The sequence below is a fragment of the Delphinus delphis genome, chromosome 4 (genome assembly GCF_949987515.2).
Source record: "Delphinus delphis chromosome 4, mDelDel1.2, whole genome shotgun sequence".
In the NCBI taxonomy this organism is placed as follows: Eukaryota; Metazoa; Chordata; class Mammalia; order Artiodactyla; family Delphinidae; genus Delphinus; species Delphinus delphis.
This window is the reverse complement of record NC_082686.1, coordinates 82,389,514-82,414,396: the sequence shown is the minus strand read 5'-3', so window position 1 is coordinate 82,414,396 and position 24,883 is coordinate 82,389,514. Positions and strand designations below refer to the sequence as shown.

At 38.2% G+C, this 24,883-nt stretch overlaps 1 protein-coding gene across 4 annotated transcripts in view; it reads left to right on the top strand.

Annotated features, from left to right (window-relative positions):
* VPS8 (VPS8 subunit of CORVET complex) overlaps window positions 1-24,883 on the top strand; it is a 300,312-nt gene that overhangs the window by 53,433 nt on the left and 221,996 nt on the right. For all 4 annotated transcript variants that reach the window (XM_060011002.1, XM_060011000.1, XM_060011001.1 and 1 more), the window contains 6 exons: window positions 350-520; window positions 7,819-7,893; window positions 9,002-9,037; window positions 9,923-10,013; window positions 10,436-10,482; window positions 11,457-11,546. In XM_060011002.1, coding sequence (XP_059866985.1) covers window positions 350-520; window positions 7,819-7,893; window positions 9,002-9,037; window positions 9,923-10,013; window positions 10,436-10,482; window positions 11,457-11,546 — 510 coding nt within the window. The remainder of the gene's footprint in view (window positions 1-349; window positions 521-7,818; window positions 7,894-9,001; window positions 9,038-9,922; window positions 10,014-10,435; window positions 10,483-11,456; window positions 11,547-24,883) is intronic.

Genomic DNA, 24,883 nt, shown 5'->3' with positions numbered 1-24,883 from the left:
AACCACTAGAAATGCAAAGTTGGTCACTTTGCTTAAGTCATTGTGCCGATGTACCTTTCAAAAACATTGATAAAAAACAGTATATCCCATAATGTCTATTAGAGCTCTTAATTAGCCTCCTTTTACACTATGAGTCATTTTAACACCATCAAAACTCAATACTACGCTGTGCACCTGTCGTTCTCTGGGTTGTCACCGAGTAGTTCTTGCTGTGATTGTGGTGTCATCAAGTTATTAATTAAATGGATAAGGTCGTCAGTGTCATTTAAGTGAGTTGCCAAGCTTTTTTGCCCTGGGTGATGGTGTGGGATGGGCCTCACTTTTGTGTTGTTGTGTGCTTGAATTACAGTGGATAAACTCACGCACGATTGTGCTCTTGGACAGTGTAGAGAAGTTGCATGTGATTGATCGGCAGACTCAAGAGGAATTGGAAATGGTGGAGATCTCAGAAGTTCAGTTGGTCTATAATAGCAGCCATTTCAAATCTCTAGCCACTGGAGGAAACGTGAGCCAGGCACTGGTAAGGGTAATCCATTATCTTAGTATTGCTTTGATAAACTTGGTATTTTGTTGTTGTTTTGTTTTAGAAATAGGGATTCTGAGGAGTTATCTTTAAGTCTTGAGATTTTTTTTTTTTAAAAGCCACTAACTAGGTTGAAGTGGATGTGAGTGTGTTTGTAAGTATTCAGGAATGTGAACTAGAACAATAATTCCTGTTGTCTTCTACTTGGAAATGTGACTAATTTAATACCAAAGAATTTTAACTTTCATACTGAAATAATGAAATGAAATTGAAAGTTCATGAGAAAGAAATTGTAAAAGCAAGGTATTTTAGAAAGTTTATTATGTTGAGAACAAGCCTGATTGATTTAAGGAATAAATGACTAGAGAGACAGGTAGCCTATAAGGCTTTGGAAATATTTGGGTGATTAGTAAAGGCTGGAACAGGTATGGAGGCTGTAGCCATTAAAAGGCAAAGGTTGCTTCGAGAGAAAGAAAGATGGTTCTGGAGGAATAGGAAATAGATGAAATGTAGGAGCCTGCAGAGAAGGAAGACACAAAAGTTATGATCTTAGTATTAATTTTACTATATTTTAAGCAATGACAATAATGGCCTTTAGCAGTTTACACAGGTAGTTTACAGTTAAATTACTTTGAATTGTGATCTCATGTTTCCTAAGCCAATAATCTTTAAGCAGGAAATTTAGACTTTTTGAGTCTTCTCTGGATAATTTCTTGAAAAAAGTAGTAATGAAGGTCATATATAATGAGTGTCTGCAGTATAATATCTAGCCATTGCTCAAATCTCCCTGAGATATTAGAGCATAAATATTTGTGAAAGGGTCTTCCATATATATTTTCAGAATTTAGAAACCAGGAAAATCCAGGAGAAGAAATGGTAATGCAATAGAATTCACTAAAGTAAGAGTAATTATTGTCCCACACTTAGATATTTTCTTTTGTTTGAGTGGTTATTAAAAATACTGATAGACTTTGAACTTGCACTTTCGGCCAAGATGGAATAATGGGGACTGGATTTACTCTCCTGTCTGGAAAAAAATCAGGAAAAAACCCCAAAAACAAAAAACAATAGTTTTCAAGATATTAGTGAACTTGAAGATAGAGCAATAGAATCTATCCAAAATGAAGTAGAGAGAAAAAATTTAAAAAACTCTAGTGTTAGTGACTGCAGTGAGACAGCACCACTTAGCCTAATAAATGTGTAGTTGAAATCTCTGAAGGGGAGGAGGGAAAAAAATTTAAAGAAATAATGGTCAAAAACTTTCCTAAGCTATAAACACAGAATTGCAAGAAGCTCAGTGAACCCAAGCACAAGTGAAATAAACATAGATTGATCCAAATGAATTGGAAAGAGGAAAATATTAAAGCAGGCAGAGTAAAAAGACACATTAAATGCAGAGGAGCAACAAAAAGTGTGAGAGCAGATTTCTCATCAGAAACAAACTGCAGCAATCTCCAAAGAAGATATACAAATGGCCAATAAGCAGATGACAAGGTGCTCAACATCATTAATCATTAGGGAAACGCAAGTCAAAATCACAGTGAGATATCATTTCATGCCCACTAGGATGGCTATAATCAAAAAGACAGACAATAACAAATGTTGATTAGGATGCAGAAATATCGGAACTCTCGTACTTTGCTTGTGGGTTATGGTGCAGCCACTGTGGAAAACATTTTGGCAGTTCCTCAAAATATTAAATATAAAGATTCCATATGACTGAGCGATTCTACTCCTAGGTAGCTACTCAAGTGAAAGGAAAACATATCTCTGCATAAACACTTGTACACAAATGTTCATAGCAACGTTATTCTTAATAGCTAAAAAGTCAAAACAGTCAAAATGTCCACTAGCTGATAGATAAACAAAATGTGGCATATCTGCGTAATAGAATGCTATTCCTCAATAAAAAAGGTGAACTGTTGACACATGCTACAACATGGATGAACCTCAAAAATACTGTGTTAAGTGAAAGAAGCCATATGGAAAGACCATATACTCTTTGATTATATTTATATGAAATGTCCAGAAAAGGCAGGTTTAGAGAGCCAGATGTGGATTAGTGGGACTGGGACCAGGAGTAGGAATGAGGGTTGACTGAAAATAGGTAAAAGGTATCTCTGTGGAGTGATGGAAATGTTCTAAAACTGGATTTTGGTGATGCTCGAACAACTGTAAATTTACTAAAAATTATTGTATACTTAATGAGTGAATTTTATGGTATGTAAATTATACTTTAATATTGTCATTTAACGAAAGCAGTTGACTGTTTAAAACAAAAGGAATGTTTATGATATGTAGAAGTAATAGTGTGACGAAAATAGTACATAACAGCAGGGAGTGGGGGGAAGGAAGTATATTATTGTAAGGTTGTTAACATTATACATCAAATAGTACAATATTATGTAAATGTAGACTGACATTAGTTAAAGCTGCATATTGTAACCACTAGAGCAGAAAAAGAAGTATACCTTTATAAGTCACTGGTAGCAACAAAATGGAATGTTAAAAAATATTAAATTCAACAAAGCATAAAAAAAGAACAGGTAATACAAGTAGAAAACAGTAAGATAATCGAAACCCAACTATATCAATAATCATAGGAAATGGAAGTAGTCTAAACATTTCAGTTAAAAGGCAAGGATTGTCAGACTGGATAAAAAAAGCAAGAACCAACTATATGCTGTCTACAAAAAGTTCATATTAAATACAAAGACACAGACAAGTTAAAAGTAAGGGGAAGGAAAAAGACATATCATGCAAACACTAATCATTAGAATGGCTATTTTAATATCAGATTAAGTAGATTTCAGAGTAGAGAATATTGTCAGAGATAAAGAGAAATTTCAAATTGATAAAAAGTGTTAATTTGTCAAGAAGGCATAACAATCTTAAAGGTTTAAGTACCCAGTAACAGACCTTCAAAATATATGAAACTAAAACTAACAGATCTAAAAGGAGAAACAGACAAGTCCACAATTAGAGTTTGGAAATTTCAAAACTCCTTTATCAGTAAGTAATAGAATTAGTAGACAAAACCATCAAGGGTATAGAAGGCAAAAAAATCATTGACCAACTTGACTTAACTGACATTTATAGAATATTCCACCCAACAAAAGCAAATTACAAACTTTTTCAAGTGCACATGGAGCATCCAATAGATTGTATGCTAGGCCATAAAACAAACTACAGCAAATTGTTGAAGGAATCATCAGGGTAAATCTGGAGAAAACCCAAATATTTGGAAATTAAGTAACACTTTTATAAATAACCTATGAGTCAAAGAAGAAATCTCAAAGGAAATTAGAATATATTTTGAACTAAACGAAAGTGAAAATACAGCATATCAAACAGCTATGGTCTCAAACAGCTCATACCGCTCAATATCAAAAAAACGAACAACCCAATCAAAAAATGGGCAGAAGATCTAAAAAGGCATTTTTCCAAAGAAGACATACATATGGGCAATAGGCACATGAAAAGATGCTCAACATTGCTAATTATTAGAGAAATGCAAATCAAAACTACAATGAGGTATCACCTCACACCAGTCAGAATGGCCATCGTCAAAACCTCTACAAATAATAAATGCTGGAGAGGGTGTGAAGAAAAAGGAACCTTCCTGCGCTGTTTGTGGGAATGTAAATTGGCACAGCTACAGGATGGAGGTTCCTTAAAAAACTAAAAATAGAATTACCATATGATCCAATGATCCCACTCCTGGGCATATATCTGGACAAAACTATAATTCAAAAAGATGCATGCACACTAATGTTCATAGAAGCACTATTTATAATATCCAAGACATGGAAGCAACCTAAATGTCCATCGACAGATGAATGGATAAGGAAGATGTGGTATATACATGGAATATTACCCAGCCATAAAAAGAATGAAATACTGCAGCAACATGGATGGACCTAGAGATTATCATACTGACTGAAGTAAACCAGAGAAAGGCAGATATCATGATATCACTTGTATGTGGAATCTAAACAAATGATACAAATGAACTTATTTATGAGACAGACTCATAGACATACAAAACAAACTTATGGTTACCAAAGGGGAAAGAGGGGGACAGATAATTAGGAGTTTGGCATTAACATATAAACAGTACCATATGTAAAATAGATAACCAACAAGGACCTACTGTATAGCACAAGGAACTATACTCAATATCTTTTAATAATCTACAAGGGAAAGGAATCTGAAAAAGAATATATATATATATATATATATATATATGTATAACTGAATCACTTTGCTGTAGACTTGAAACTAACGCAACATTGTAAATCAGCTGTATTTCAGAAAAAAATTGTGGTCTATAATTAAATTAATTTTGAGGGTGTGGAACTTCCCTGGTGGCGCAGTGGTTAAGAATCCTCCTGCCAATGCAGGGGACACGGGTTCCATCCCTGGTCAGGGAAAATCCCACATGCCATGGAGCAACTAAGCCTGTGTGCCCTAGAGCCCGTGTGCTGCAACCAGTGAAGCCCGTGCGTCTAGAGCCTATACTCCACAACAAGAGAAGCCACTGCAGTGAGAAGCCCGTGCGCCGCAACGAAGTGTAGACCCTGTTCGCCGCAAGTAGAGAAAGCCCACGCGCATCAACGAAGACTCAACACAGCCAAAAATAAAATAAATTAAAAAAAAATTTGAGGGTAATTTATAATGTTAAATACATTAGAAAAAAAGATCTCAAATCAATTATCTAGGATTCTATCTAAGGAAATAGAGAAGAGCAAATAAACTTGAAGTAGATAAAAGGAAGAAATAATAAAGATGAACATATATCAGTTAAGTAGGAAATGGACAAACAATAGAGAAAATCAAAGAAAATACATTTTGTTCTTTAAAAGATAAATAAAATTGATCAACCTCCAGTGAGACTAATCCAGAGAAAGAGAAGACACAATTACTGATATCGGGAATGAGAGAGGTGCGGTTGCTATGGAGTCTAAAGATATTAAAAAGATAATATGAATAACTTTATGCCAATAAATTAAACAATTTTGGATGAAATGGAAAAATTCTTTGGAAGGCACAAATTACCAAAGCTGACTCAAGAAGTGAAAATCTAAGTGGTTGTACTTATGTGGCTGTACATTAACTTGATTTCCTAAAAGGAAGTCCAGGCTCAGATAGCTTCACTAGTGAAGTCTATTATATTCAAGGAAAAAAAATATCAATTTTACACAAAAATCTTTTTAAAAATCGAGAAAAAGAGAGCACATAATTCTTTTTATGACACCAGCTTACCTCTGATAATAAAACCAACGACATTACAATAAAGAATGCTATAGACCAATGACCTCATGAGCAGAGAAGCAAAAATCCTTAAAATAGTAGCAGATAGAAACCAGCAATGTATAAAAAGAGTAATTATGGTCAAATGGTGTTTATCCAAGTCATGCCAGGCTGGTTTAACATTTAAAAGTCAATGTAGGGACTTCCCTGGTGGCGCAGTGGTTAAGAATCTGCCTGCCAATGCAGGGGACACGGGTTTGAGCCCTGGTCCGGGAAGATCTCACGTGCCACAGAGCAACTAAGCCCATGTACCACAACTACTGAGCCTGTGCTCTAGAGCTCGCAAGCCACAACTACTGAGCCCACGTGCCACAACTACTGAAGCCTGTGCGCCTAGAGCCAGTGCTGCAGAATGAGAGAAGCCACTGCAATGAGAAGCCCGCACACTGCAATGAAGAGTAGCCCCATTCACCACAACTAGAGAAAGCCCGCGCACAGCAACGGAGATCCAATGCAGCCAAAAATAAATAATTTATTTTTAAAGTGTAATTCACTGATTTAGTTTATTGTAAAAGAAAGGTCATAATACCATCTCAAAAGATGTAGAAAAGCATTTCACAAAATTCTGTATCCCTGATAAAATTCTTAGCAAACTAGGAATAGAAGGGAACTTCTTCAGCCTGATAATAAAGAGCATCTACAAAAATCCTACCGCTAACGTCATACTTAAAGTGGTACCACCAGAAAACCAAACCAAACAACAACCAAAAAAACCCTGATTCTGATCTTCTAGAGGAAATACAGAAGCAGAGGAACATGTTAAAAGATTCCATGGGGATGCCATTAGCAAAATCCAGATAGTAGGAAACTATGGAATAAGTGTGCCAGCGTCTTCAACAAATAAACCTCAAGGAAAATAAAGGACCGTGAGAGATAGAGGCAAACTCTGTATATTAAGAGACTTAAGAGATGCATCAGCCAGCTTCAGTGTGTGGCCCTTATTTGGGTCTTGATTTAAACAAATGAAATGTAGAAACAAAGAACAGAAACCTCAATAACATTTGACATTTATGAGACAATTTGAAATCCAAACACTGATCAGATATTTGACATGGAGGAATGATTGTTAATTTTTGAAAGCCTGTCAATGAAATTGTGTGGTTACGTTAGAAAGGATTTATTTATTGTGCATATTACTGAATTTTTGTAAATGAGATGTTCAAGATCTGAGATTTACTTCAGAATTTTTACTGTGTTATAGGGGAGTCAGTGGGAATATAGATGAAACAAGATTGGTGATGAAGTGATAATTAATGAAGCTGGTTACTGGCTACATTGGGTTCATTATTTTATTCTCTCTACCTTTGTATATATTTTTAAATTTTCATGATAAAAAGTTAAGAAAAATTACTAGTTATCAGTATTGACCACTTACATATTTTAGGAGATTTATAAATATTAATGTATTTAAGCCTCCCAGAAACTGCATGGTTTTCAAAGATGGAAAAATGTAATTGTCAGAAGTTTGAAACTTGTTTAAACTCTGTCACCTATTGGGTGACAGAGCCAGAATTTGCAACCAGATTTATCAGACAGGAGGTTTCGTTTCTATTTTGCTGGGCTGTGCTGACTTTCATATACTATGCTGCTTTATCTTCCTGTTTCCTCTTGTGTTTTTTGTTGATATTTATTTCAAAGAACTTGGAGGTACCATTTCAATTAGCCATATTCTTTGCCAGAAGCAGTGACTACCTGTCATCCAGTAGTGGGCAGGTTGCAACAATTTTGCTTCAAATTTAGAAGTTGGCATGTTCTTCCCTTTACGCATTACTCTGAAAAATAAAGAGACCGTATATAAGCAGAGAATTACTTTTTGCACTTTGTCCTTCATGCCACTTCCACTGACAGACTGGCACTTGACTGACATTTTTTTCCCCCCACTCACTTATGGGATGAAACCATGTTGTCTCTGTAATCCACATTCTTTAAAACTTGAGACTCCTAATGCATGTAATTTTTACCTTAAAATTTTTTTTTTTTAGGCTTTGGTTGGAGAGAAGGCTTGTTATCAATCCATCAGTAGCTATGGTGGTCAGATCTTTTATTTGGGGACAAAAGTAAGTACTTCCACTCTGTGACTTGGTGTGCATTTGTGTCAGGTTAGTAGGGGCTGAAGGAGGTTGCTGGTAAAGAGGGCAGTGCATTACAGAATGAATACTGATTAGCAGTAATCGAAAACTTTTAGAGGTTAGGTGATTTTTAATTAATTTTTAAGATTGCCCCTTTATTTCATTATAGGTTATTATAAGATGTTGAATATAGTACTCTGTGCTTTACAACTAATTAATTTATTTCCTCTACTTTTAGACATACTGTATTTTTACTTTTGTTTAGGTTCTGGTTTTCTTTGTTCAGAGGGATACTTTCATAATGTTCCTTCACATTTATGTTTTCATGACCAGGAAGATACCTTATCATTAATATTTGACATGTAATTAAGATGTCCTTTAGCTTAGATCATCTTAGGGTATATTAAAACACATTGAGACATTTGACTTAGAATAGGAACTTTTTGTATGTCAATTTGTTCCTGTGGGTTTTTTTTTTTAAACTTAACATGGAGGGCTTCCCTGGTGGCACAGTGGTTAAGAATCCGCCTGCCGATGCAGGGGACACAGGTTTGAGCCCTGGTGCAGGAAGATCCCACATGCCGCAGAGCAACTAAGCCCATGCGCCACAACTACTGAGCCTGCGCTCTAGAGCCCGTGAGCCACAGCTACTGAGCCTGTGTTCTAGAGCCTGTGCTCCGCAACAAGAGAAGCCACCACAATGAGAAGCCCACACACCGCAACGAAGAGTATCCCCTGCTCTCCATGACTAGAGAAAGCCCGTGCACAGCAACGAAGACCCAATGCAGCCAAAAATAAATAAATAAATTAAAAAAAAAAACTTAGCACGGAGAAACATGTTGGGAGATTGGACTTTCCTTCTTCCTTGTCGGTGGAATTAACTCCCCTTCTTGGACTGTAGACTTACTGACCTTTAAATGTTTGATTTACTCTTTAACGTGGGCCCTTGAAGACCCTTTAGTAAATACTTTTAACTGTAGTATGAAATGTTTTTACTTAAAGAGATGTAGAATGAGATGTAGGACTGAGACAAATGTGTCTCTCAAACAAGTCTGTTAAAGATGATAATTTTAATTTCCATCTCTTTGTTTTCCAGTCTGTTTATGTGATGATGCTGAGGAGCTGGAGAGAGGTGAGTTCAAAGTAATTTTATATGGTAGCACTATTGAATTGAGAGCATCTTAACGTTTTTTGTTCTGACTTTGCAGAAAAAGAGTATTTGGATTTGTGCTTTTTAATTTCAGAAGTGTACATCAAAACCATTGTAACTATCTACTTGATTTGATAAAACTGACTATAACTAATGATAAGGTTTGGCTGCATATATCAGAAAATTCAAAATACCAGTGGTGTGAAAGAACTCTCTCTCATGTAAAAGCAATCTGGAGGTAGGCAGTCTGTGGCTAGTGTGGCAACTCCGTGGTCTTTGGCATACTACCCTGTTGTGCCACCCTTGTGTGTGGATTCTAGTCTCAAGGTCATTTCATGTTCCAATATGATTGCTGGAGTTCCAGCTTTTAAATCCACATTCCAGGAAGGAGGAGAGAGAAGAGAAGGCTGGCCCTGGCCTTTTAAGGTGACATCCCAGAAAGGTCCAGATAGCACTTCCACTTATCATTGGCCAGAACTTAGTCACATGGCCCCAAGTGGCTACAAGGGAGTCTTAGAAATGTCCTTTAGCTGGTTTATTGCTGTCTCAAATAAACTTGGGATTTGTTACGAAAGAGGAGGGATTGAATGGATGTTGTGATAACTAGCTTTTTCTGCTACAGTGACATTCTAGCTGTTTCCTCTTTTCATATTTAGGCCTTGTGGCAGCTTATACTAGCCTATACAGTCACTGTACTGTCCAGTGCTTTAAGAAATTGTTTTTCTTGGAAATTAGATATTCACATGGTTATTGGAATAATTTTAGCTACTAAGCAGCAACTTCTGGAAAGATATTAGGTAGAATAGGAATTTTGACTGGTGATTGGTCAGACAAAGGGGTCTGTCTTCTCTCATTTATTCATTTTAGAGAGTGGACCACCTCCTGAAACAAGACTGTCTTACAGAAGCCTTGGCTCTTGCATGGTCTTTCCATGAAGGAAAAGCAAAAGCAGTAGTGGGTAAGTTAACAGAACACCGGTGTAGTAGGTGTTGTTTTTCTGGAGCAGAGAAAATGAATAATACTAATCACTTACAGAACACTTTTGACTTAGTGTTCAAGTATTTTATAAGCAAGATGTTATCAAACCTTACAGACTTTCAGTGAAAAAGGTTAATGACGAATACAGGATATAGAATTTTAAATGTCACTTTTAAAATTCATAAGGAAAATTTATTATTAGAACAAAAGGGAAGTACATTGATAAGCTATCTGGTCCAATAGATGGGAGGTGTTCCTGTTATGGCATATTATCCAACATTTTGATACCTAAGGATTGTTATATCTGCTGTTAGCATAGGTTATCAGTAGAAGACCAGGGCAGTTTCACTCCTGAAGATACGGATTAACTTTGTATTTACGCTGGATTTTGCTTCTCTGCAGGATTATCAGGGGATGCCAGTAAGAGAAAGGCTGTTGTTACAGATCGGGTGAGTATTTTAATAGGGTCTTTACTGGGGTACAGTGCAGATTGCCTTTGGTATTTGCTAATAATCTTGGGTGTGATTAGGTAAATGACTACAGTTAAGAAGAGAGTGTATTAAGAAAACAAGTCAGATTGTAATTCCTTGGTGTTATCTTGAGTGCTTTTTAAACTCCTTCTTATCACCCTTTCTTTTTTCCCTTGCTCACTCTCATGAAAATTATAGATAGTAAAATAGCCAAAAGATAGCAGACAGTAGGAGGAGTAAAAAACCCAGGGATCTGGGTTATCTTTGAACCTAATAATAGTCCATAGTAAGTTGACATTTGTTGGTCTTTATAAACTGATTAGTAATAATGAGAAATACTATATGTGCAAGTGTTTGTGTTGCCTGAGGGAGCAGAGAGGCCTGATGTTTATTATTAATTAGTATTAATATGGTTAATGTTAATATTTAACACTAGCTTTGTTTTCCTAGTCTAGACTTGCTTGAATTCATTTACTATAGTCATTCCTCCTCCTTTTTATTGTGCAAATGCATTGGTAAAAATTAGATTCCAAATTAGTATAAACATTTAGAAAACATATACAGAAGTTGGTCAATCCTGAGACTTATAAGTGATTTTCTCAGTATCTGGTAAAAAAGTATTGGCTATCTGTGTTCTTTAGGGAAAGACATATGCAGAGGATAACTGAAGAGCTAAACTTCAACTTTTTATTTCCTGAGCAATATATATACTAATGAGGTCTGGAACCTGGAGGTATTTATTAGGAAAGATTAGCAAATTGGTACTAACCCTGAGGCTGAAAGAAATTAGGCTGGGGTTAAAAAACACCTGAGAAATAAAGTCACTAAAATTTTAAATTATATTTTTAATATAATAGCAAAGCCTGATTCTATATTATTTAAGAAGATCACATATATTAAGTATTGAAAAACTTTAGAGACATACTTTATATACTAAGCTGTTTTCCTTACAGATGGTGGAAATCCTGTTCCATTATGCAGATCGAGCTCTAAAAAAGTGCCCAGACCAGGGAAAAATCCAAGTGATGGAGCAGCATTTTCAGGTACACCTTTGCAAGTGCTTCTAATAGACATTGCTATGAATAGGTCTAGTACTACTGCTCTGATATTATATGAGAATGGGACTTTCATGTTTTGGTTAAACATTTTTCAGTGTTCAGAGCTTTATTACAGGGTTTGTGGAGCATTCTCAGTGATTGAATTTTGAGGTAACAGGTGTACAGACACACGGGAACAGATGAGTAAAATGTTGTGTGTTGTTAGTGCTTAGGCACTTGGTGCTGCATGGAAGGAAAGAATGTACGTATGAGGGTACATACCTGAGAATTGACACCTTACACCTTGATGATGCCTAACACTTACGTTAACTAGGCTAGTTGGAGAAGAAGTGTACTACCAAGGTTTAAATTTAGTTCTCCTAGGAGCACCTGTGATTTAAGATTAGCTACGTTGCCAAAAAAAAATTATGATCTCTTAAATATACTGATGAACGACCTTTAGTTTCTCTTGAAACTCAGTGAAAATGGAAGTCAAGGAATGACTTAAAGACCTGCACAGTGCTTATTATGAGAGTTTCACCATTTGCAGTGATCTCAAAATATATTTGTTGCAAATCTGTGTCTTCTTTCCCATTCTGAGGGCTCCCTCCCCTCCCCCTGCCTCCTCTTTTAACAAACATTTGAGGGTCTGATACGGGGGTCAGCAAACATTTTCTGAGAAGGGCTAGATGGAAAATTTAGGCTTTGTGGCGTATATATGGTCTCTGTCACATATTCCTCTGAGTGATTTTTTATTTGTTTGTTTTTAAACAACCCTTTAAAAATGTAAAAACCATTCTTAGCTGTGAGCCATTCAGAAACAGGCTGTGGGAGGACTTGGCCCATGGGTCAAAGGATGCAGCCTCTGGTCTAACATGTACTAGGCACTGGGCGGTAGTGTGTAAAAGGTAAGTAGTCCTTGCTATCTTAAAGTTGACAATCTAGTCAAAATAACTTTTCTTGTGTACATTAATGGAAATGTTTAAAAGAAATCTAGGGTTTTGGAGTTCTGAGGAGCAGACACAGCTCATATCTTTTTTATATCTCCATTTGCTGCTCTTAACTTTGGAAGACAAGGATAGATGTGGCAATGAACAGTTGGAGGGTATCAAAACAGGATTTGGTTTCCTGAACTGTACTCTTTAATGCTGCAGTAGTGGGCTTCTGGCAAAGTAACTTGTACTGTCTTTTGGCTAGAGGCTTATTACATTTGTCAGTAAAGAAGAGAAAGAAGCCTATATAAGATTATGAAAGTAGATAACTTAGGAGAGGAAAACATATGGCAGAAAGAAGGCATTTGGGGACAAAACTGTTTGGGAACAGTACCTTGTATATATATGATTTTGTATATCAATGCAGTATATATAGAAAAGAAAACTTAGTATTTTAACCAGAAGGTATCTGTTACCAATAGGTGGTAGGATGGTACTCATGTAAGAACTCTGGTCGTTGGAAGATGTACTTTGTTGAAAAGAAACATCCAATAGGGAATGCTAGGAGGGGCTAATGAGGGGTGTGTGTGTGTGCGTGTGCGCATGTACACATAAGATGGAAACCACCTTGCTGGGGAAGAATATGGTAGAGAGCTATAAAAGAAGAAAGGAACAAAAGTGATATTCTGATGGAGAGATATGAAAGAATCTCAGCATGAGATTGTAAAATTTACTGAGAAACAAACTGTAGTAGTAATGTGTTCTTTAACCATCTAGATAGTTGTCAGAAGTTTCATTCTGCTAAAAAGAGTATCTGATAACATTTTTAATTTATTAATCATTTACTCTCATAGGTGGTAAAGGAAACGATGGTGGGAACCATTATCCTGAATTTACTTTTTCCCAGTGATTGGGAAAATAGAAGGGATAGATTATTGATAGGAAAATTATCATTTATTTTAAAGTTTGTAATAATGATGAAAAAATAACACTCGTGAATCCTGTGTTTTAGAAAGCAGATATTTTAGGGAAAAAAATATGGGCACAGTCTCATGGTTATAGGCTCCAAAATAATAATAGGTTCACAAAGAACAGGAAATTCTTAAATTCTGATGTAATAACCACAAACAATTCAAAGAGAAAGGAAATGGGGAGGAATGTTGAGAGAAGTATCTGTCTAGAAAACACAGAACAGCTACCAGAGTTGGATAGAGGCTGATAACCATAGATATTTGCCAAAAGCATCAAGAATCTATACGACTGTCAGAAAAGAGACTGGTCTGGTGCAGATTGTGCCTACCAAAATGCTAAGGGGCACGAAGGAGGGCTTTTGGCAAAGATTCACTGAATACGTATATTATGTGCCAAGTGCTACATGAAGGGTGTGACATTCATTTTTTTTTTAACATCTTTATTGGAGTGTAATTGCTTTACAATGGTGTGTTAGTTTCTGCTGTACAACAAAATGAATCAGTTTTATATATATATATATGTTCCCATATCTCTTCCCTCTTGCGTCTCCCTCCCTCCCACCTTCCCTATCCCACCCCTCCAGGTGATCACAAAGCACCGAGCTGATCTCCCTGTGCTATGCGGCTGCTTCCCACTAGCTATCTACCTTACGTTTGGTAGTGTATATATGTCCATGCCTCTCTCTCACTTTGTCACAGCTTACCCTTCCCCCTCACCATATCCTCAAGTCCATTCTCTAGTAGGTCTGTGTCTTTATTCCTGTCTTAGCCCTAGGCTCTTCATGACATTTTTTTCCCTTAAATTCCATATATATGTGTTAGCATACGGTATTTGTCTCTCTCTTTCTGACTTACTTCACTCTGTATGACGGACTCTAGGTGTATCCACCTCATTACAAATAGTTCAATTTTGTTTCTTTTTATGGCTGAGTAATATTCCATTGTATATATGTGCCACATCTTCTTTATCCATTCATCTGATGATGGACACTTAGGTTGTTTCCATGTCCTGGCTATTACAAACAGAGCTGCAATGAACATTTTGGTACATGACTCTTTTTGAATTATGGTTTTCTCAGGGTATATGCCCAGTAGTGGGATTGCTGGGTCATACGGTAGTTCGATTTGTAGTTTTTTAAGGAACCTCCATACTGTTCTCCATAGTGGCTGTATCAATTTACATTCCCACCAACAGTGCAAGAGGGTTCCCTTTTCTCCACACCCTCTCCAGCATTTATTGTTTCTAGATATTTTGATGACTGCCATTCTGACTGGTGTGAGATGATATCTCATTGTAGTTTTGATTTGCATTTCTATAATGATTAATGATGTTGAGCATTCTTTCATGCGTTTGTTGCCAGTCCATATATCTTCTTTGGAGAAATGTCTATTTAGGTCTTCTGCCCATTTTTGGATTGGGTTGTTTGTTTTTTTTGTTATTAAGCTGCATGAGCTGCTTGTAAATCTTGGAGATTAATCCTTTGTCAGTTGCTTCATTTGCAAATATTTTCTCCCATTCTGAGGGTTGTCTTTTGGTCTTGTTTATGGTTTCCTTTGCTGTGCAAAAGCTTTGAAGTTTCATTAGGTCCCATTTGTTTATTTTTGTTTTTATTTCCATGTCTCTAGGAGGTGGGTCAAAAAGGATCTTGCTGTGATTTATGTCATAGAGTGTCCTGCCTATGTTTTCCTCTAAGAGTTTGATAGTTTCTGGCCTTACATTTAGATCTTTAATCCATTTTGAGCTTATTTTTGTGTACGGTGTTAGGGAATGATCTAATCTCATACTTTTACATGTACCTGTCCAGTTTTCCCAGTACCACTTATTGAAGAGGCTGTCCTTTCTCCACTGTACATTCCTGCCTCCTTTATCAAAGTTAAGGTGACCATATGTGCGTGGGTTTATCTCTGGGCTTTCTATTCTGTTCCATTGATCTATCTTTCTGTTTTTGTGCCAGTACCATACTGTCTTGATTACTGTAGCTTTGTAGTATAGTCTGAAGTCAGGGAGCCTGATTCCTCCAGCTCCGTTTTTTGTTCTCAAGATTGCTTTGGCTATTCGGGGTCTTTTGTGTTTCCATACAAATTGTGAAATTTTTTGTTCTAGTTCTGTGAAAAATGCCAGTGGTAGTTTGATAGGGATTGCATTGAATCTGTAGATTGCTTTGGGTAGTAGAGTCATTTTCACAATGTTGATTCTTCCAATCCAAGAGCATGGTATATCTCTCCATCTATTTGTATCATCTTTAATTTCTTTCATCAGTGTCTTATAACTTTCTGCATACAGGTCTTTTGTCTCCTTAGGTAGGTTTATTCATAGATATTTTATTCTTTTTGTTGCAGTGGTAAATGGGAGTGTTTTCTTGATTTCACTTTCAGATTTTTCATCATTAGTGTATAGGAATGCCAGAGATTTCTGTGCATTAATTTTGTATCCTGCTACTTTACCAAATTCATTGATTAGCTCTAGCAGTTTTCTGCTGGCATCGTTAGGATTCTCTATGTATAGTATCATGTCATCTGCAAACAGTGACAGCTTTACTTCTTCTTTTCCGATTTGGATTCCTTTTATTTTTTTTTCTTCTCTGATTGCTGTGGCTAAAACTTCCAAAACTGTGTTGAGTAAGAGTGGAGAGAGTGGGCAACCTTGTCTTGTCCCTGATCTTAGTGGAAATGCTTTCAGTTTTTCACCATTGAGGACGATGTTGGCTGTGGGTTTGTCATATATGGCCTTTATTGTGTTGAGGAAAGTTCCTTCTGTGCCTACTTTCTGGAGGGTTTTTATCATAAATGGTATTGAATTTTGTCGAAAGCTTTCTCTGCATCTATTGAGATGATCATTTGGTTTTTCTCCTTCAGTTTGTTAATATGGTGTATCATGTTGATTGATTTGCGTATATTGAAGAATCCTTGCACTCCTGGAATAAACCCCACTTGATCATGGTGTATGATCCTTTTAATGTGCTGTTGGATTCTGTTTGCTAGTATTTTGTTGAGGATTTTTGCATCTATGTTTATCAGTGATATTGGCCTGTAGTTTTCTTTCTTTGTGACATCCTTGTCTGGTTTTGGAATCCTTTTAATACGCTGTTGGATTCTGTTTGCTAGTATTTTGTTGAGGATTTTTGCATCTATGTTCATCAGTGATATTGGCCTGTAGTTTTCTTTCTTTGTGACATCCTTGTCTGGTTTTGGAATCAGGGTGATGGAGGCCTTGTAGAATGAGTTTGGGAGTGTTTCTCCCTCTGCTATATTTTGGAAGAGTTTGAGAAGGATAGGTGTTAGCTCTTCTCTAAATATTTGATAGAATTCGCCTGTGAAGCTATCTGGTCCTGGGCTTTTGTTTGTTGGAAGATTTTTAATTACAGTTTCAATTTCAGTGCTTGTGATTGGTCTGTTCATATTTTCTATTTCTTCCTGATTCAGTCTTGGCAGGTTGTGCATTTCTAAGAATTTGTCCATTTCTTCCAGGTTGTCCATTTTATCGGCATAGAGTTGCTTGTAGTAATCTCTCATGATCTTTTTTATTTCTGCAGTGTCAGTTGTTACTTCTCCTTTTTTATTTCTAATTCTATTGATTTGAGTCTTTTTCCCTTTTTTCTTGATGAGTCTGGCTAATGGTTTATCAATTTTGCTTATCTTCTCAAAGAACCAGCTTTTAGTTTTATTGATCTTTGCTATCGTTTCGTTCGTTTCTTTTTCATTTATTTCTGATCTGATTTTTATGATTTCTTTCCTTCTGCTAACTTTGGGGTTTTTTTGTTCTTCTTCCTCTAATTGCTTTAGGTGCAAGGTTAGGTTGTTTATTCGAGATGTTTCCTGTTTCTTAAGGTAGGCTTGTATTGCTATAAACTTCCCTCTTTGAACTGCTTTTGCTGCATCCCATAGGTTTTGGGTCATCGTGTCTCCATTGTCATTTGTTTCTAGGTATTTTTTTATTTCCTCTTTGATTTCTTCAGTGATCCCTTCATTATTAAGTAGTGTATTGTTTAGCCTCCATGTGTTTGTATTTTTTACAGCTCTTTTCCTGTAATTGATATCTAGTCTCATAGCGTTGTGGTCGGAAAGGTTACTTGATACAACTTCGATTTTCTTAAACTTACCAAGGCTTGATTTGTGACCCAAGATAAGATCTATCCTGGAGAATGTTCCATGAGCACTTGAGAAAAATGTGTATTCTGTTGTTTTTGGATGGAGTGTCCTATAAATATCAATTAAGTCCATCTTGTTTAATGTATCATTTAAAGCTTGTGTTTCCTTATTTATTTTCATTTTGGATGATCTGTCCATTGGTGAAAGTGGGATGTTAAAGTCCCCTACTATGAATGTGTTAGTGTCGATTTCCCCTTTTATGGCTGTTAGTATTTGCCTTATGTATTGAGGTGCTCCTATGTTGGGTGCATAAGTATTTACAATTGTTATGTCTTCTTCTTGGATTGATCCCTTGTTCATTATGTAGTGTCCTTCTTTGTCTCTTCTGATAGTCTTTATTTTAACATCTATTTTGTCTGATATGAGAATTGCTACTCCAGCTTTTTTTGGGTTTCCATTTGCATGAAATATCTTTTTCCATCCCCTTACTTTCAGTTTGTATGTGTCTCTAGGTCTGAAGTGGGTCTCTTGTAGACAGCAAATATATGGGTCTTGCTTTTGTATCCATTCAGCCAGTCTGTGTCTTTTGGTGGGAGCATTTAATCCATTTACATTTAAGGTAATTATCAATATATATGTTCCTATTCCCATTTTCTTAATTGTTTTGGGTTCGTTATTGTAGGTCTTTTCCTTCTCTTGTGTTTCTTGCCTAGAGAAATTCCTTTAGCAGTTGTTGTAAAACTGGTTTGGTGGTGCTGAACTCTCTCAGCTTTTGCTTGTCTGTAAAGGTTTTAATTTCTCCATCAAACCTGAATGAGATCCTTGCTGGATAGAGTAATCTTGGTTGCAGGTTTTTCTCTTTCATCACTTTAAATATGTACTGCCAGTCCCTTCTGAATGCAGAGTTTCTGCTGAAAGATCAGCTGTTAACCTTATGGGGATTCCCTTGTGTGTTATTTGTTGTTTTTCCCTTGCTGCTTTTAATATGTTTTCTTTGTATTTAATTTTTGATAGTTGGATTAATATGTGTCTTGGCGTGTTTCTCCTTGGATTTATCCTGTATGAGACTCTCTGTGCTTCCTGGACTTGATTAACTACTTCCTGTCCCATATTAGGGAAGTTCTCAACTATAATCTCTTCAAATATTTTCTCAGTGCCTTTCTTTTTCTCTTCTTCTTCTGGGACCCCTATAATTCGAATGTTGGTGCATTTAATGTTGTCCCAGAGGTCTCTGAGACTGTCCTCAGTTCTTTTCATTCGTTTTTCTTTATTCTGCTCTGCAGTAGTTATTTCCACTATTTTATCTTCCAGGTCACTTATCCGTTCTTCTGCCTCAGTTATTCTGCTATTGATCCCTTCTAGAGAATTTTTAATTTCATTTATTGTGTTGTTCATCATTGTTTGTTTGCTCTTTAGTTCTTCTAGGTCCTTGTTAATTGTTTCTTGCATTTTCTCTATTTCCAGGATTTTGGATCATCTTTCCTATCATTATTCTGAACTCTTTTTCAGGTAGACTGACTATTCCCTCTTCATTTGTTAGGTCTGGTGGGTTTTCATCTTGCTCCTTCATCTGCTGTGTGCTTTTCTGTCTTCTCATTTTGCTTATCTTACTGTGTTTGGGGTCTCCTTTTGCAGGGTGCAGGTTTGTAGTTCTCATTTGTTTTGATGTCTGTCCCCAGTGGCTAAGGTGGGTTCAGTGGGTTGTGTAGGCTTCCTGGTGGAGGGGACTAGTGCCTGTGTTCTGGTGGATGAGGCTGGATCTTGTCTTTCTGGTGGGCAGGTCCTCATCTGGTGGTGTGTTTTGGGGTGTCTGTGGCCTTATTATGATTTTAGGCAGCCTCTCTGGTAATGGATGGGGCTGTGTTCCACTCTTGCTAGTTGTTTGGCATAGGGTGTCCAGCACTGTAGCTTGCTGGTCGTTGAGTGAAGCTGGGTGCTGGTGTTGAGATGGAGATCTCTGGGAGATTTTCGCCGTTTGATATTATGTGGAGCTGGGAGGTCTCTTGTGGACTAGTGTCCTGAACTTGGCTCTGCCACCTCAGTGGCACAGCCATGATGCCTGGCTGGAGTGCCAAGAGCCTTTCATCCACACGACTCAGAATAAAAGGGAGAAAAAATAGAAAGAAAGAAATAGAGATGGGTGGGGGGGGGGGAGGGAGGAAGGGGATAAAATAAAATAAAGTAAAGTAAAATAACGGTATTAAAAGAAAAAGTAAAGAACAATTATTAAGAAAAAAATTTTAAAAAGGAAAACAAAAACCCGGAAGGACAGAACCCTAGGACAAATGGTAAAAGCAAAGCTGTACAGACAAAATCTCACACAGAAGCATACACATACACACTCACAAAAAGAGGAAAAGGGGAAAAAATAATATATCTTGCTCCCAAAGTCCACCTCCTCACTTTGGGATGATTCGTTGTCTATTCAGGTATAGGGACGGGACTTGCACCAGTGGGTGGGAGCAGATGCAGGGTACATCAAGTTGATTGTGGAGATTTAATCCACTTCTCCTGAAGCTGTTGGGAGAGATTTCCCTTTCTCTTCTTTGTTCGCACAGCTCCCAGGTTCAGCTTTGGATTTGGACCCGCCTCTGCGTGTAGGTTGCCTGAGGGCGTCTGTTCTTCGCTCAGACAGGACGGGGTTAAAGGAGCCGCTGATTTGGGGGCTCTGGCTCACTCACGCCGGGGGGAGGGAGGGGCACGGAATGCGGGGCGAGCCTGTGGCGGCAGAGGCCAGTGTGACTTTGCACCAGCCTGAGGCGCGCCGTGCGTTCTCCCGGGGAAGTTGTCCCTGGATCCCGGGACCCTGGCAGTGGCGGGCTGCACAGGCTCCCCGGAAGGGGGGTGTGGCTAGTGACCTGTGCTCGCACACAGGCTTCTTGGTGGCAGCAGCAGCAGCCTTAGCTCTCATGCCTGTCTCTGGGGTCCGCGCTTTTAGCCGCGGCTCGCCCCGTCTCTGGAACTCCTTTAAGCAGCGCTCTTAATCCCCTCTCCTCGCGCACCGGGAAACAAAGAGGGAAGAAAAATTCTCTTGCCTCTTCGGCAGGTCCAGACTTTCCCCCTGACTCCCTCCCGGCCAGCCGTGGTGCACTAACCCCCTTCAGGCTGTGTTCACGCCGCCAACCGCCAAGCCCCGTCCTCTCCCTGCGCTCCGACCGAAGCCCAAGCCTCAGCTCCCAGCCCCGCCCACCCCAGCGGGGGAGCAGACAAGCCTCTCAGGCTGGTGAGTGCCGGTCGGCACCGATCCTCTGTGCGGGAATCTCTCCGCTTTGCCCCCCGCACCCCCGCTACTGTGCTCTCCTCCGCGGCTCCGAAGCTTTCCCCCTCTGCCACCCGCAGTCTCCGCCCGCGAAGGGACTTCCTAGTGTGTGGAAGCCTTTCATCCTTAACAGCTCCCACCCACTGGTGCAAGTCCCGTCCCTATGCTTTTGTCTCTGTTTATTCTTTTTTCTTTTGCCCTACCCAGGTACGTGGCGGGGGGGGGGGGGGGGTTCTTGCCTTTTGGGCAGTCTGAGGTCTTCTGGAGCGTTCAGTGGGTGTCCTGTAGGAGTTGTTCCACGTGTAGATGTATTTCTGATGTATCTGTGGGGAGGAAGGTGATCTCCACATCTTACTCTTCCGCCATCTTCCCGGAAGCTCCTCATTTTTGTTTAATTCTCACAACAGCACCACGAAGTAGATACTGTTTTTAGCCTCATTTTATTGATGAGGAAATTTAGGCTGAGAGAGGTTAAGTGACTTCCCAAGGTAGTATTGCTGATAAAGGGTGAGGACAGAACTCCAATCCAGGTCTTTCTGACTTCAGAGCCCAGCTCTTCACTAACCATTGTACCATATTGTTATTTTCAGAGCAAGTGCAGGGAAAGGATGCGTGAGAAGGGGTGATGTTAATAGGTGATCAGGAATGATAGTTATAGCAAACATCTGAAGTCTTTAGTGCTTACTGTGTGGCAAGCACTGTTACAAACCCTTCACACTTGTTAGCTCATTTAATTCCTATAACTCTATGAGGTAGGTACTGTCATTATTCACATTTATCAATGAGACTGAGGCACAGAGAGGTTGAATTGCCTGTTCCAGGTCACATAGCTAGTGAATGATAGAGCTGGGATTAGAATCCAGGCACTTGGGCTTCAGAGTCCACATCTGGACTTCTACACTCTACTCTAGAGCAACACTTCTTGTTTTGCTTCCTTTTTCATGAGCACAGAGAATGGTCTTTAAAATGGAAAGGTCCAGGGACTTCACCATCCAATGCAGGGTGGTCCAGTGGTTGGGACTTCACCATCCAATGCAGGGGGTTGCGGATTCGATGCCTGGTCGGGGAACTAGGATCCCGTATGCCTTGCGGCAGGAATGCCAGGGCATAGAGCGGAGGCAGGGTTGTGACAAATTCAATGAAGACTTTGGGGATGGTCCACATCAAAAAAGAAAGAAAGAAAATCTTAAAAAATAATAAAATAAAATGAAAACGTTCAGATAAATATATTAAAAAAGTTGAAGCCCAGGATATATTTCATATAGTTAAATCATGATTGTTCAAATCTCAAGATGCAGTGGAATTATAACCTGGGATCCTGTTTGAATGATCTGAGCTATCATTAATAATTTGTAAGTAACTTTGGATCAGTATTCAATTAAGACACACTCACTTAAGCATGGATGCCTAAGCAGAGGAGACACAGTTTATTTCACTCAGGAGGACTATTTGCTTTTGGAAAAGGTGATCTTCAGCCCATTAGGATGAGTGAAATACATGCACAAGTCACCATAAATCTGCAGTTTTAAGTGTTAAGTCATAAATATTTAATCATAAAACAGTCATAAAATAATTAAATAGGTTAACTCTTAAAGTGTAATTTTTTAAAAGAAGAGTGGACATAGGAAACTACCCACTGATAACCCCAGTGTGGTTTATGAGCAATTTTTCATGAGTTCACCTAAAAACAACCTTGTTAAACTCATAAACTGCATTTTTGACAGAAATGTGAGGACACTATATTCTTCTTTTTAATTAATTAATTTTTTGGCTGCCTTGGGTCTTCGTTGCTGTGCATAGGCTTCTCATTGCAGTGGCTTCTCTTTGTTGCGGAGCAGAGGCTCTAGGTGCGCGGGCTTCAGTAGTTGTGGCACACAGGCTCAGTAATTGTGGCTCGTGGGCTGTAGGGCGCAGGCTGAGTAGTTGTGGTGCATGGGCTTAGTTGCTCAGTGGCATGTGTGATCTTCCCGGACCAGGGATCAAACCCATGTCCCCTGCGTTGGCAGGCGGATTCTTAACCACTGCACCACCAGGGAAGTCCCCAGACACTATATTGAAGCAGTGCTTATTACATAACATCTTGATTTTGTTAAAGCATTTTTCTTAGTTTTCCATTATCCTCATTGCTGAAATAGATTAGTAGATAGTAAGTAGATTTGCAGATGATGAACATCCCTACCCAGAGAGTATTCTTGGTGGCTTAGTATTAATTACTTTCTAGGGATCTTTCATATCCAGGTTTTTATCATTGATTTGGATGAAGGTTTATGGAGTGGCTTGTCAGATTTAGATGGCACCAAGAATTCGGGGTCCCAAATGATCTCGACAAAGTGCAATCAAAATTGTTAGGAGATGAAATTTAACAAGGGTAAACGACTTGCACTAGATTCAAATAATTAAGTTCCATGCATACTGGATTGGGAAAATCTAGCTGGACAGGATTTTAGTTGACCACAAACTTAGTGTGAGCCAGTTGTGTGTTAAGGCCCAGATAGAGGAAAGTGATCGTACCACTGGCCTACGTGTTGAAAATAAAAACTCTAAGATATTTTATGGACTGTTGACAGACTGACCTACATCCCACAACTGGGATGGTGGGAGGTTTTAAAAACAACAGTTAAAAAAAATACTGGGGTTGTTTAATCTGAGGAGAAAGTAAGTGGAGACACGGCTGCTTTCAGAGAGTGAAGGACTGTCATATGGAGATCTATTATATTGCAGCAGAGGGAAGGCTAATGTAAGTGGATAGAAATCAGGAGAAGGTCTATTTCAGTTTAAAATGACCTAGTGATGATGTAACAAATCTCGGACTTGTGTGCCTCCTACTATCGAATGTACTGAAGTAAAGGGATGATGACCAACTAATCAGGAGTGTTTTTTAAAAGACTTTGTTTTGCTGGGTGGGAAGGTCTGAGAATTCTGTATCATTATGGAGAAACTCATTGGAAACAGGTAACCTCTAATCCAATTAGTTCAAATTCCTAAGACTAGTTTCTATCTCAGGCAAAATACTGAGCATTTGCATTTTACCAGCAGGTGGCACTAATGCCTGCTGTCTCAGTTTTAATCTTTACCTTTGAGAAGGAGTCTCACCTTTTCCTTAGAGTCAGAATATATAATGCCATTCAGTATTTCTGCTTTCCTCCAAAGATCAATCAATATTTTGCCCTGTCTTAACTACAGAAGATAACTTTTGGATCTCATGATGTTTTTGACAGGCTGTGGCTTTTATTTATCTAAAAAGATTTGAACCTATAATTATAATTTATTTGTACACTAGCTAGTAAGATTAAAAGGAATTAAAGTGTTCTCTGCCTCATACATCTTGAACCTTACCTTTTCTTCGGGCTGTCTTTCCCATCCCCCAAACAAAGTCAAACAGCAAACAAATCCCTTCTTTGCCCCGTGCCATCTCTCATAGTCTTATGCTTCTTGTTTGTACAGTCTTAACAGAGCCACACATCTTATGCGCTGTCTCCATCTCCTCACCTCCCTCTCATTCCGTGTCTGTGAATTCTGTGGGCCCTTTTATTCCTCATCTTATTGGTCCTCAGTAGTATTCAACACAGTTAACGACTCTGCAAACAGTCTGTCCCTTTGGCTTCTCTGTTATCCGAGTTCCCTGCTAACAGTGTTCTCCAACTCTAAAGTTGCCCAATGAACTGTGGAAGCATTTTCATGTATTTTGGGTTATTTTATCTTGCTACATTTATCTGAAACAAAGTAGAGGTATAATAAATAAACCAGAGGCATTTAAAAAGTATCAATCAGGCCAAAAAAATTTGAAAAAATAATGTAATTTTAAAATATCTTCAAAGTTAAGCCTTACATTGTTACCAAGCTCTCTTTCCAGGTTCATTTTACATTTCCATGACAGAGAGAACATTCAAGGCCATTGTTATAGCAGCTGTTGGCATATATTTTTGTATTAAGAGTTCATGCCAAAGAATGGACAGAGACTAAAAGCTGAATGTAGGGTGAGGCTGTAGAGCTTTCCTTGTCTAACTCATGCTTCCCTGAGATGCTTTGAAGAAAGAAAAACAGTGTTGGTGTCCAGCATACTGCTTTATCCCTGAGGCTTGTTTAAAAATG